At 61.0% G+C, this 13,816-nt stretch overlaps 1 protein-coding gene across 7 annotated transcripts in view; it reads right to left on the bottom strand.

Moving 5' to 3' along the window:
- The window catches only part of SHANK2 (SH3 and multiple ankyrin repeat domains 2), a 493,595-nt gene that overhangs the window by 144,863 nt on the left and 334,916 nt on the right, over window positions 1-13,816 (bottom strand). For 5 of the 7 annotated variants that reach the window (XM_081790210.1, XM_081790211.1, XM_078433811.2 and 2 more), the window contains 2 exons: window positions 2,690-2,772; window positions 989-1,113 (listed from right to left, as the gene is read on the bottom strand). In XM_081790210.1, the coding sequence (XP_081646336.1) occupies window positions 989-1,113; window positions 2,690-2,772 (208 nt within the window). Of the gene's footprint in view, window positions 1-988; window positions 1,114-2,689; window positions 3,371-13,816 lie in introns of those variants that run through there. The other 2 variants (XM_078433815.2, XM_081790212.1) reach the window with 2 other exon arrangements.

The following is a 13,816-nucleotide window of genomic DNA, read 5'->3' as shown; positions in this document are numbered from 1 at the left end:
CCTTCCCAAGAAACGTCAACTCCCAAGGAGGACCGCTTGAGTGAACCGAACCCCTTAACAGTAATTTTTCCAAGGTACGGCACCCTCTTTTATCCTTAACATTTCCAAAGAGTAACACATTCCTCTGCACAACAAGATGGAAAGTGACACCTGAACCCGCAAAACGCAGGGAGCTCGGAAGCGCTGGTGGCCCAGACACGTGACGCACACCGAGGCGCCAACTCCGGCAAGGGCTCGGAAAACGAGGGCGCTCGTGTCTAGTGGGATTCTTCGAACGAAGAGAGTTCCCTCCTTTCTTTAAAATTAAATATAATTTCTCGTCAAACTGGTCTCCATACAACACCCAGCGCTCATCCCAACAGGTGCCCTCCTCTCATACCTACCGGGAAAAGCCCGTTCTCAAAGCACCTGGATTTAAAATTTTCCTTCTCATACTGGCAACGCCAGCTTCCCCTCTCGCTCACACTTAGTCTTTGAAGGCCAGTCATCGGACGGGCAGCGTTACTGCGACGTTCGAGTGAGTGATCTCTCAGCCACCAGCGTTACAGACCTCACGTAAGCAAGGGCCGCGGCACAGCACTTTCCTTCCTGCCCTTGTGGCACGAGAATGGGCGACGGCCCCTCCTGGCGTTTCTCTGTTCAGCGATAACAGAACCACACGTAGATCCGCGCGTGTCCCCGACATCATGGCAGCCACGTGTCTCTCTTCCTTCTACCTTCCACCTGAAGACCGGTGGCCAACGCCCACAAACGTTTCTACCTTCCGAAGAGCTACAGCCGAGGCCTGAAAGACGCTCCGAACACACACCAGCCCACAGGAAGTGGCATCCACAATGGATGGAGATAACCACACGACACGAGTCCGGAGCAGCCTCCACGAGTACCCCTAGGTCTGGCCCAACGGCCGTGCTGCTGAGACCACGGGCCCCGGCCGTAAGAGAGTCGGCGCTCTCCCCAAGCGGAAAGATGCAAACACCGGTGTCCCTACCTCAATCAGGAAGTCCCCCGTCCTCAGTCCGGCTTGCCACGCCACCCCTCCTTCATCCACAGACTCCAGGTACTGCAGGGCTGGGAACGCTGGCGTTGGTGTGAATTCCTCGATGGGCGTATCCGCTGGGAAGACAAGGGAGACCTCAATACCAGCCTGGGTGGTGTTTCCAGGTTGGCCCCGCGCGGGACCCCGAGAGGAAGGAGGTGCGCACGTCTCCCGCCGGAAGTGGGCGCTCTCCCCTGGGGAGGGCTCGACAGCCACGGCCGTAGGTCGGCACCAACCCAAGCAGTGAAACCAACTGCCCTGTGGTGCCCCCGGATCCCTCGGCCTTTCTGCCGAAAACACTCGCTGTCCATGTCTGTATGTACACGCCTGTCATTTTCTTTAAAAGCATCAGTGACTAAACATTTTCAGTTCTAAAAATGGAAAAGTTCCCCCCATAACCACACAGAGCTACAGAAACACCACACTGAAACACTTGCCAAATTTACATCTACAGAGACGCGCGGACCAAAGGAATTCAACTTGGAGCACGGACAGATCATAGCGCTGACCCAGTGGGTGGCTGCAGATTTGGAATCTGCTTGGGAATTCGTTCCGCGGGGAGCCCGGCTCTCTGCGACCACTCTGCGGCCAGCACCCATGGGAAGGCTGGGCCCCTGGCTCCTCGGCAGCGCGAGCCGCGGCTCCTGGGCCCCACACAGCTGCCGAACAAAAACTCCGGGGCAAGAGATGGGCTTCCCTGGGTAGTTACGAGTGGCCGGGGTGGGTGGGTGGCAAGAGGAAGACGACCCCGGCAGGGGGAGGGGACAGAACATCACTCAGCCGTGGACACGCACACACGGGGACAGATCTGGCTCTTCTTCCTCTCTCTGGACAGATCGCTCCCAGGCAGCCTGAGCTTAGGGCAGGTGGGGGTGCTCCCGGGGAAGGAGGCCTTTCCCAGCACAGGTGCAGGACCCCAGCACAGCACGGAGGCTCCGAGACGAAACTTCCACATGGCTTCTCACCCCACACGCGCGGTGGGCAGCTGCCTCCCCTCATGGGGAGGTGATGCCATTTTGTTTTCTTTTTAAAGGGAAGCCCCCAGGTTCAGGGCTGGTGGTGGGCGCGCTGCCGTGGAATGTCGCCCCGGAACCCCCCACCACAGGCCACGTGATGCGGATGCTGCTGGCTCAGTCCGCGGCAGAGGGGACCATCTTGCCACGTTTCCTTTGCAAAGTCACCTTAGAGGCGGGCACACGGATGCCTGCTACTCTTGGAACTGAAGCCCACTCCCAGAATGGGGCAGTTCCTAGACACCCCAAACTCAGCACCGGGTGACTGTGGACATCTGAGAACAGGAGCTCCAAATCCAGCCACAGCCGGGCTGAACTACACCATAAAATGTAGCTTGAACCCCTGATTTCTTATTAAAAAGAGAAAGGGTGGGGGGAGGGAGAGCGAGCGAGCGAGAGCCTGTTCAGAGCAATATTGTGCACAGAAAATGGAAAATATTCCGAAAGCAAGCCCCGGTGTTTTCTGAGTGAGGCAGAATGTTAAAGAACACGGTTGTCTAGCAACCAAGTGCCCCCAGGAAAAAAGGCTTCTTTCCGAGCTGGGGAGCATTTTCATACGGGTGTGCACACATACACACACACACACACACACACTCACACGACATGTGAATGTACCCGGGCTGGAGACAGCCACTCTTACCTTTCGCCCCTCGCAGCACAAATCCAAAGCCCTCATTGTCTTTTTTCTGCAGGACCACTGTCTTCTCCTCGATAATGCAGTCACTGTAGAGAGAATTCCGGGGATAGCGACCATTATTGTAACCCGTCATCATCACCGTGGCTGATCCTGAGCCGGGGACGCTCATCATCATAGCCAATTAATCACCCAGCTCGCCGGATCCGGGCAGCACGGAGGAGAGTAAGCAGCACAGAGCGCAGGAGGAGCGGGGGCAGCCGGGGGGCCGGCTAACGGGATAGGCGGGCTCGGCACAATGGGGCTCGGAGGGGGGGCGGGCAGAGGCAGCACCGAGCCCGGGCGAGCGGGAGGAAGGAGTCAGGCATGGTGGGGAGGCCGCCGAGCCACGGCAGCGCGGGCTGGCTCCCGGCGCCGAAAGGCAAAGAAAGTAAGTGGCCGGAAGGCACCGAGGGCAGCTGGGCTGGGGCGCGCAGGCCGGCGCATCTTCGGGGGGCGGGAGGGGGGTGCAGCTGGGATCAGCCGGCGGACAAATGAGGAAGCGGCTCTTCTTCTTGAAGGGGTGTTTGAAAATCAAATTCTATTTGCTCCCGGCACGAGCCGGCGTCCAGACGCAGCGGCCCCTCCCTCTCGGTCCGAATGAATGTGGTGTCCCCATGATCACCAAGGAGCCCGCAAGGCTGCCGGGAGTCATCCCGCACAGAGAAAGCGCAGGCTGGCGGAGGGGGCGGCCGGGGCGCTGCCGATGGGTGGGGGCCGGAGGCAGGACGCTCGAGCGACGCCAAGGCCACTTACGGCAAGGCCTCCGTCAGGGGGTGATGAGTCGTGGGGACGGGGCGAGGGGGGCTCGTGGGCTCCCCCCTCTGAGAGACAACCTAAGGCCACACCACCCGCCTCTTGGCACAGCATTTTTTTTTTTTTTAAAGGAAAGAAACCCAGAAGCTTCGACTTTGCTTCAGCTGCCCGAGGCTCCCATCGTTTACAGCAAGGGCGCCCTGCCACATGACTGTCCAGCCCTGGAGGCACCCGGGGGTGCAGGGCGGAAGTGGACTTCCTGGCAGGCCACGCAGCCTGGGCTGAACGGGGGCCCTCCCCACCTTCGGGGCGGCATAGCCCCTGGGACTCTCTGCTGCCCCGGAAGACGGCAGCTGGAGGGCCAGGCCACTGCGGAGGGAAGGAGGAGGGGCGGGAGGCAACGTGGAGAGGCCTCCTCCAGGGTCCTAAGGGGCTGGCCACAGGAGGGCTGTGTGCCAGAGGTCCTGAAGCATCCGGCTGGCCCCTGTCTCGGAGGGGGGCGGCCGGGGGACGCAGACAGCAAGCACTGGGAACAGTGTGCTGACAGGCTTGAAGTCACAGACAACTGAAGGTCAGCTTTGTCCAGCACCAGATTCACAGCCTGCAGGATGCACGCGGCCCCAGCATGCAGCCATCTGGGAGCAGCACAGCCAACCCAGACCGGGTGGCCCCGGGGAGGAGGAGGGACAGGGGTGCTTGGACCAAGTGACAGGCTGCCAAGAGCTTCCCGTCATCCAGACGAGGAAGAGGCATTCCAGAGAGGTTGGGGGACACAGCCAGAGCATGCACAGAGAGGTTGGGGACACAGCCGGAGCATGCACAGAGAGGTTGGGGACACAGCCGGAGCATGCACAGAGAGGTTGGGGACACAGCAGGAGAATGCACAGAGAGGTTGGGGACACAGCAGGAGAATGCACAGAGAGGTTGGGGACACAGCCGGAGCATGCACAGAGAGGTTGGGGACACAGCCGGAGCATGCACAGAGAGGTTGGGGACACAGCCAGAAAATGCACAGAGAGTTTGGGGACACAGCCGGAGCATGCACAGAGAGGTTGGGGACACAGCCGGAGCATGCACAGAGAGGTTGGGGACACAGCAGGAGAATGCACAGAGAGGTTGGGGACACAGCCGGAGAATGCACAGAGAAGTTGGGGACACAGACGGAGAATGCACAGAGAGGTTGGGGACACAGCCGGAGAATGCACAGAGAGGTTGGGGACACAGCCGGAGCATGCACAGAGAGGTTGGGGACACAGCCAGAAAATGCACAGAGAGGTTGGGGGACACAGCCGGAGAATGCACTCACGTCCTGACCCACACCTGCACTCCCGCCCTTGCACGGGACAAGCACACAGTGGAACTTGCCAGGGTGACCCTGAGTTCCAAGAAAGGGCTGGCACAGCAGGGACACATACTTTCACAGCTGAGACACCATGCAATCCAGGATGACCGGCCTGGGGTGGTCTAACAACTCGAGGAGGGGCTGTGTCCCTGTGTTCCTGCTCTGTCTCCTGTCCTGGGGACAGAGAGCCCCTGCTCTGGGAGCTTGGCCGTGACCATGAGCTCCCTGGTTCAGCCCACTGAAGCCCATCGCAAAGGGCAGAAGCAGGGCCAGGAGTCCAGGGCCCTGAGAGCCCATGGGCAGGGCCACACGGCCAGCCTGGCCTTTAGTAGGGGGCGGAGTTCTCTAAACCTCTAAACCTTCCCCTCACGTCATAAGGCGGCGAGAACAAGCCCTGGGCCTCCCAGGGTAACCGTGAGGTCAGAAAGGGCAGTCCCCACGGCGGTGCGGTGGAACAGGGGAGCCCCAGGGAGCCATCCCTTTAACTGCCATCAGGAACGGCAGCAGGCTGGTGGTCGGCCAGGACCCCGGGGAGCCGCAGGGGTCGAGGCAGGAGGAGCTGGGGGCAGGCGGAGATGTGCGGACCCTCTGCCAGGCCCGGCCTTCCTGTCTCCAGCCTCCCCCAAGCAGAACACAGCTGCGGACCCACCCACCTCTTCCCGCTCAACCCCTTTAAGGGGGTGGGGGGCGCTGGCCCGGTGGCTCCTTCGGGTGCCTCTTCTCCAGGGAGAGGCTCCCAAGGGCCCCCGGCTGGAGCCACCGCCTTCGCCCTGCATGAGTAGCTGCAGGCAAGCAGCGCCCTGGAGCCCCAGAAATACAGTGTCTGCCCTGCAGGTCCTGAGCCCTGATCTCCCCTGGGACACAAGCGGCCCCCAACACCCACCTCTGCCCAGCTCCAAGGCGCATCTGTCTCGCACTCCAGGCGGTGGTCCCACTGTGGGCCGCCTCTGCCCGCAGGAGCCGATGCTACCCAAACCTGCCTCTGGCTTTGTGCGCCTCATGGACGACTGTACACGTCCTCCCACCTGACCCCCACGCTGGGGAGCATCTTAGGGGCAGTGCGGCCTGGCCTCGGCTACCCCCACCGACCGCATGGGGGTGTTCTGCCACGGTGGTTGAGGGGCAGTGCTGGCATCACAGGGAGCTCAGCTCAAATCCCAGCTGTGCTCTGACTCAAGGTCACTCTGACCTTCGCAGCCTCAGCGTCCTGCTCTGCGAAATGGGATTAAGCACAATACACTCCACGTGGGCCAAGGAGGAGTTGATGCAACATCCCAGCGTAGCCCAGGCACGCAGCACGTGTTAATAACGGCAACCGTCCCGAGTAGGGTCACTGTTTGCAGGGGCCAACCGCTTCTTCCCCTGCAGGGACCCCTCCCGGGCTAATGACAGAGCCCCTCTGAGCCCTCTCAACGATCCCTCACCACTGAAGAACTTTCTGCCTCACACGTCCCCGTCTTGTCCCCAGACCTGTAGCTACGCACGTCCTGAGCAAGCTCCAAACTCCTTCGTCTCTGATACGGAGAAGGACTGCCCGTCACTTCTTTCCTGCTTCGCTTCAGGATCTAAATAGCCCCCGGCCCCCGCCCATCATGACCCTGGCTTACTTGTACTGAGTCCCAGATGGGCCTTTACCAGCTCAGCTACTCAGAGCCTCAGTTGCCCCGCCTGCAAAGTGGCAGCAATATACCCGATTTGTAGGCACTTGGAGCAGCGGGTGAGACAAGGCCCCGGGACAGGGAGACCGTCCTCTCTTGCCGAATCCCCCGGGAGACGTGGGTCCTGGGCGGCATCGCTGCAGATGCCCACAGCACCCGGCAAAGGGCCACGCACCCCGCTGCGTCTGTGGGAGACAGCAGGTCGGGCGTGAGCACAAGGCGGGGGTCGAGCTCGGTGTCGGTGCTGGTGGTGAAGGGTCTCGGGGGAAGGAGCCTCCATCCAGGGCGATCCCTGGGTCCCGGGTTGTGCCCAGAGGGTAGGAGGTCAGCTGACTGCTTGCAGCCGGCTGGGCCCCGGCAGGCGAGACCCAGGCAGGCCGTTAGAGGTATGGAGTCTTCGTAGCAAACCACGAAACGCCCCGGGAGCTGCAAATGAAGGAGCTGTTCCCTTGAAAGGAAGCTCACGTCTAGTTTCGCCCGGACGGCAGAGCCATGCAGCACCCCCTCTACCCCCCACGAATCGACGGGGCAATCCCACCCCCGGGACATAGGGAGGAACCTTCCGGGAGACGAGACGCTCTCGGAGGGCTCCTTCTGCTCATTTATGGGTCTGAAAACCGTCAGGGGACGACCGCCGTGGCCATACCCGGAAGCCGCGGCATGGAGACGCGGAGGCCCAGAAACCAGAGGCCGCCCAGCCTCCCCTGGCCACCCCTGCCGCACGCCAGCACCCCTGCTCTCCAGGTGCATCCCAAACGCACTGGGAGCCGGCTTCAGGGGGACACCGCCTTGGCGCCCATGCGGGCTCCTCGCTGAGACCTTGGTGCGCGCCCGGAGGCCAACGCCACCTGGTCCCTGGTGACGGGGTCTGGCGAAACCAGCAGCCCAGCCCCAGCGGTCACACCGCTCCCCTGCTTTGCACCTGCCCCTGCCTGGGACCGTAGTCACTGCCCAGCCTTCCTGCACATTTTCACTCCCTGAAACGCTCCGCCGATGGCCTTGCATTTTACCCGAGTCCTCGCCCATGGGCCCCCGTCACGCCTCCCTGCCTTGTTGTCTGCCACGCCCTCCCCAGCCCTGGTGAGCACAGCCCCCCCTGAACCGGGCGGAAGCCATCCCACACCCTCCCAGTGAGGGGCTACGTCACACATTGTCTCCTCTGGCCCAAGCCTCTGATAGGGTCCTTCTCACCCGCCGACCCATCAACTGTGGGCTCCCTGGGAGCACACATCCCTGCTTTGTTCCTCTCGGAATCTCCCTAGGCGCCACGACGTCCGCTCTTGGTGAGAGTGTACCTGTGTTGATTGACTAAACAAACCAACATAATCTAGCTGCGCCGTCTTCAAATGTGTTTTCTGAATAGTGTGGGAAGGCACTTCAGTGAACCCAAAACGTACCGTTCTTTGCCAGTTTCCTGCAGCAGGGGCTGCGGGAGACATCCAGCCCCACCAAGCACAGTTGTGTAGGTAGTGCATAGTGCAACTATACAGGATACTATTTACGTGGCGGCCATCCTAGAACCGTATATTTACTATGGCTATTTGGGCTCAGATGCACGTAAAGGGCCTTGAGAAAGGGGCAGGCAACTTTTTCTAGTTCATATAAAGATGGAATACAGGCCGTTGGCCGCCTTGGAGAACGTAAGAGGTATCCATATGGAACCACGTCGGCACCGGGAGACAACGCCATGTTGAAACTGTCCGGGGAGCCACACCGTAGACTAAAGGTTTCCGTGTTCTCATTCACCCAACAGTCCCACCACACACCACAGTAAAGGGTTCACCGAATATACTTGGAGTGAGACAAGGGGATCATGGGAAATCAGGGCTGGCCACACCGTGGGCCCCAGGGTCCCCACGCCCCCCCCGATGTCTGCCTCGCAAGACCGCAGGCGCGCGGGCTTCGGGAGGCTTGTAACCGTGGCCCGAGGTCCACATTCTCCCAGCGGGCCCCACAGTGGGCTTACAGGAAAGACCACACGTTACTTGCTCTGGGAGGTAGCAGGTGCCAGCGATGACCGTTGGCATTTGGGTTTGTCAGTCCCGCACGAGGTCCCTTGGCAGTGGTGCCCGATCCTGCAGGGGTGTAAACGTAGAGCCACAGGGCGCCAGGCCTGGGGCGGCCAACACGTGCGACCACGCGGGGCCCTGGGGCAGCTCTGCCTGCCTTGTCCCTCACGGGAAGGATCGGGGCGGGTGATTTCAAACACAAGGACGGTTGGGGTAGGCTTCACCCACAGGCTCTCAGGATCTGGGCTAGGACAGACCTCACGACAGATAGCTACATTTCCTCCCTGCTCCTCTGGGGCCGGGTTTTGGGGTAGGGCTGGAGCTCAGAAGCAGCGGGGACCAGAGGCTCGGCTGCGTGCATTAGTTGGTCAATGCAGCCCGAACGCACTGAACACCCGGTAAGTGCCAGGGGTGGGCTGGACACGTGCCACTTTGCAGAGGACAAACAGGCCCGGTGTGGCCCTTACGGAAGGTCAGGTGGAGCAGGCTGAGTGGCAGCCCCTCAGAAAATACGCTCAAGTCCTAACTCTGGGGACCCGGGCAGGTGCCCCTATTTGGAAACAGGGTCTTTGCAAGATGCGTCTGAAGATCTCAAGAAGAGATCAGTCTGGATGAGGGAGGGACCTAAAACCAACGGCTGGTCCTCATAAAGGAAATAGAGGGAGATTTGGGGCTTAGAGGCACCTGGGGCCAGAAGCCAGGTGAAGCCCGCCAGACAGGGGCAGAGATGGGAGGGGACGCGGCCACAGCCCAAGGGCGCCAAGGATGGGTGGCGGACAATAGAAGCCGGAAGGGGCAGGGGAGGATCCTCCCCCCCCCGAGCCCTTGGAGGGACACAGCCCTGCAGACACCTTGGGCTCGGACTCCCGGCCTCCAGAGTTGGGGAGAGGACATTTCCGTTGTTTGAAGCCCCTAGCCCACGGTCATTTGTGACGGACGCCTCGGGATACTCTTACCCCAGGTGAGCAGGAGGACAGGTATCCAACAGTCACATTGGCATGCAGGATACAGTGTAATGACAACCAGAAGGTGGCCGTGGGGGCTTCCTGTGGGGGGGGGGGGCGATGCCTGAGCGTGAGTGAAGGGGTCAGGAGGCCAGAGGGGGGAGGAGGGAGACAACATTCCAGAAGGCGGCGGAACCACAAGATAAAGGTTCTGAGGCACACCAAGGCAGGAGGGGCCGGTCACACAGGGCCGTGGGTGGCCAGGGGACACAGCTGGGTGGCGACAGGCGGTAAAACAGCCTCAGCCGGGCGGACAGCCCCTGCTCTTCCCAAGAAGGGGACCACAGAAGACCACAGAGCACAACGATTCCACCTTCTTGCACTAGCCCTCTGTGGCCAGGCCTGAATCTCGCTGGAATGACCCACGGGTGACTTGCGCATGTGGTGGGAACTTTGTCCAGCAACCATGTTTCCATGGAAACAAGCCACGCACCAACGTCTGCTGCCGCTGGTGACAACTGTCCCGAGCCACCAGCATGAAGCTGAAGTGGCGAGCGAGTCATAAAGACGCCTGGGCCCGTGGGGGACCCGGATGTTGGACGAGGCTCCCACACGGGGAGGACGCCGTGCCCAGAGTCGGCGGGGGCGGGTGCACACAGACACGGGGGGGTGCCCTGAGTCAGCTGGGTTGACCCCCTTTGGGGTTGCGGAAGTCGCGGTGCAGTGAGGCGGGGTGGGGGGCAGCAGGGACATTTCAGCAATCAGGCCCCTCAACCCGGCCCCCGGTGGCCTCAGAGCTTTGTGGGGTCCCACCGACACGCTTGTGACCTAGCACTGAATCCACGGGCCGTGAAATCTAGCGAGCAAACAGCCACATGCAAGTCGGTCCACGCTTCATCGGGTGTCTCTGAAATCCAACGTGGGGTCAACCTCGTTTCTGGTTAAATTGCGTATCCACAAACACACCATTTCGTGCAAACACCACACGCAAGTCGGGTTTTCTCACTTTGAAAGAATTTTTGGGTTTGCAGCCAAGGAGCTGCAGAAGCCCGGGGGAATTACCGCGTGGAGCTGCTCACAGGCACGTGGGTTCAAAGGCAGGATTCCCACGTCATTTCAGAGCTCCTCCCTGACGAGGTCCACGGAGCACGGGCCGCGCGAACGGGTGGCGGGTCTGGGCTGGGGCCGCTGGGGCGGCGGTGCCTGGGGGGACCCGGGAGGACTCCCGTAAGGGAGGCTGGCGCATTTATCCAAGGAGTGGTTGTGGGGCCCCGCCCTCTCCAGAGCAGCAGGGCGGAAGCCTGAGAAAAGCCTCACGACGGTCATTCCTCTGGCGAACGCGTTTTGGTGACAGCCTGATGCAGGCGGGAACTGGGACACTATTAGAAAGAGGGACCTCCAGGGACCAGGAATGACAGTGGCTGTCCTAGAAATTCCCGGGCTCTGCCAGTCAGGAAAGATGAGGCGAGACAGAGAGCCTGTCAGCTCCTCTGAGCGGGGCGCCGGTGGCCTCAACAGGTGTCCCAGCTGGGCAGAGATGCCAGGCGTGGGCAGGCGGCCCAGAGCTCTGTGGCGGTGCTGGCTGTAGGGAGGCACAGAGGGCCGCTCTGCGGGCGGGCAGGGGCAAGGCCGGGCCTCATCCTTGGGAAGGCCTGGCAACGGCGAGCAAGCGGGGGGGGGGGGGGGGGGGGGGGGCGGGCGGGGGGGCGGTTCCCCGAGTCATCTGTCACTTGCCACTGAGCTGGCGCCTCTCAGCCCTTGTCCACACACACGGCCGCTCCCAGCATCCTGCATCCTGCTTCCTGCTTCCCGGTCCGCTGGGACTGGGTGTTGCCCTCTGGCCCCCCCCGCCCCACACAAGCAGCAGGAGGCTGCCGTAATTCCCGGGGGGAAACGGAACCCCGCGTTTGGGCCGTCTTGGTGTTCTGAGAGGCAGGCTGCACCAGGCGGGTCTTGCGTCACCTGCAGGAAGTTATGAATGTGGGCTTTCCGTTCACAAGTGACGCGGCTCCCGGCGCCGGAGCGCCCCTCTCGCCCCACGGGCAGGGAGGCAGCGTCATTTCACGTTGCGCCCGTGAGGACATGGGCTCTGTCCCCATGGAGCCCGCACGCCCACTCGGCAGAGACGCGCTCTCAGAGGAGGAACCGTTTCTCAGATCGGCAATTATGAACACGCCCTGCCTGGTGTTCCTCCTCGGCGCTAACACGATAAGCAACGCAAGTTTTCCTAACAGAAGCAATAATGTGCAAAGAAGTTGCTTCAAATTAAATCGTCTCGTTACTTTGTAATAAATCACCCCAAAGCATTTCCTAAGTGCTACCGGGCGTGTTACCTGCCAACAGCGGCTGGGGGAGAAGAGAAAGACACGGCCGAGATGCGTTCAACGCACCGGGAGGCGGTCATCACTCCCCACGGGGAGGAAAGGAAGTGCGGTCTGGAAGGGAAAGCGGCCGCCTCGGTCCCCGAAAGGCCCGGCTGGGGACCCCAGCGTCACCAAACCTCCTCCCCTACGAAACACAGACGCGCGCCGTGGCCTCGGAGCATCACAAGGGCGCGGGCAGGTGCCTCGGGCTTCCTTCCTTGTGACGGTACATCCTGAACACGCGTCTATGTCCCGTAGGACACGCCCGCGGGTCACAAAACGAAGAGGACGTGTCCGTGCGGTCTCACACGCAGACAAGTCGCAACAGTAGAGCCGTAAGCACACAGGAGGAGGGCAGGAGGCCCACGAGGGAGGGACGCCCCCGACACCCCACTCTGCTTTCCAAGCAGGGGCCCCGGGGGTGCCCGCATGCGCGCCGCAGCCCTGCCTTCCCTGGTGGAGCAGGGAGCTCAGCCTTGCGGAGGGGTCCCCACGGCGCCCTGGGAAAGGGCGATCTCGGCTCCGGGAACGGAGGACAAAAGAGCTGATGCTCATGCCAAGGGGATGCGGGGCACTGAGGTGCCAGCCCCGGCGCACGGTGTCCTCCTGACACGCTCTGTTTTCTCCCCAACCTGCCTGCAAGTGCCATCAGCAGGAGCACCGAGACAGAGCCGGTATCTGCACATCTGTCCACGACCTCCCCCTCTTCCGAGACCCCATCGCTTTTCAGCTGAGGACCACAAAAGCCTGCTGCTGAGTCTCTCCCGAATCCACTTTTATGATAAAAATGTTAGACCAGATCACGTCCGCCACTCAAAACGCTGCAACAGCTTTCCATCAGAGTGGGGGATGAAAACCCAAATTCCCCACCGTGGCTAAGACCTTTCCTGATCCGACCCATGCCCCATTTCCTAATTCTCCCCGTTCCAGCCATGCTGGGTCTTCTCTTCCTCCAGCAGGCCGACTTCATCTGCCACAGTGCCCTTGTACTGCCTGGGCTCTCCCTGGGATGCTGCTCTGGGTCTGCGTGAGCCAGACTGCGGCCATTGTTCAGGTCCCTGAGCTCACCTCTGCAGGGCAGCCTTTCCCACTGCATGGAGATGCCCTCCATGTCCTGATTTTCAGCCTTTCCCTCGGCTGTATTTTCCTCTTGTCACTCACTGTATTTGAAATTATAATTTGTCTGCTCACTTATTTACTGTCTGACTCTCCCACTAGCATGTGAATGCTGCCAGAGCAGGGCCTGGTCCTGCCTGGACCTCTCAGCTGGAGCAGGGCCACTTCCTAGTCTGGGCTCCAGCAAGAGCTGGCCGTGGGACCTTGGACAGGACCCTCACCCACCCTGGGCTTGGGTCTTTGTGTCTGTAAAGCGGAAAATCAGAATATTCCAATAAGTACTTAATTGATGCTTACTGACTCAGAATGAAGCCTAAACTGGGATGCCCACGTACAGTCTGCGATGCAGATGGGGTGACCCAGTGCTCTGGCCTGCCCGGGACACGGGGCGCTTCTGGTTTTTAAAACCAGGCTGCACCTGGGCCAACCAGGAGGTGCTGGTTCCCCTCTCCCATCACTACCCTCAGGAGGGCACAGAGGAGGTCCAGCGGGTAAACCTTTGCCTTCGACCCTGAACCGAATATTCTTTAAAAAGACCAAAAAATCAGCGGAACGGTACAACGGCCTGACATTTTTCTAGGAATGCAGGAAGGGGCTGTTGGTGACTTCTCTTCCTGCGGCGATTAAAGCGAGAGTCCAGGCCTGCCCCATTTGTCGGTCTCGAAACTCGCCCAGAAGGATCGCAGTGCGTGGGCTTTGGGGCAGACCAGTTCCCAAGTCCCTCTGGGGAGCAGTGGACATTGTCCACAGCTATGAACACCAGAATCCGTGTCCTTTCGTGGGAACCGGACCAAGCGCGAGCATCACCCGGTGACCCTGGCTTTGGAGAGGGAGCTGAATGTGGGTTGGGTGAGGGGCTTGGGGGCTCACCCAGAGACCCCACAGGGCCCCCCCGGCCAACCGGAT

This window comes from Panthera onca, chromosome D1 (assembly GCF_046562875.1).
Source record: "Panthera onca isolate mPanOnc1 chromosome D1, mPanOnc1 haplotype 2, whole genome shotgun sequence".
Lineage (NCBI taxonomy): Eukaryota > Metazoa > Chordata > Mammalia > Carnivora > Felidae > Panthera > Panthera onca.
The sequence above is the reverse complement of the archived record's forward strand: the minus strand, read 5'-3'. Positions and strand labels throughout refer to the sequence as shown.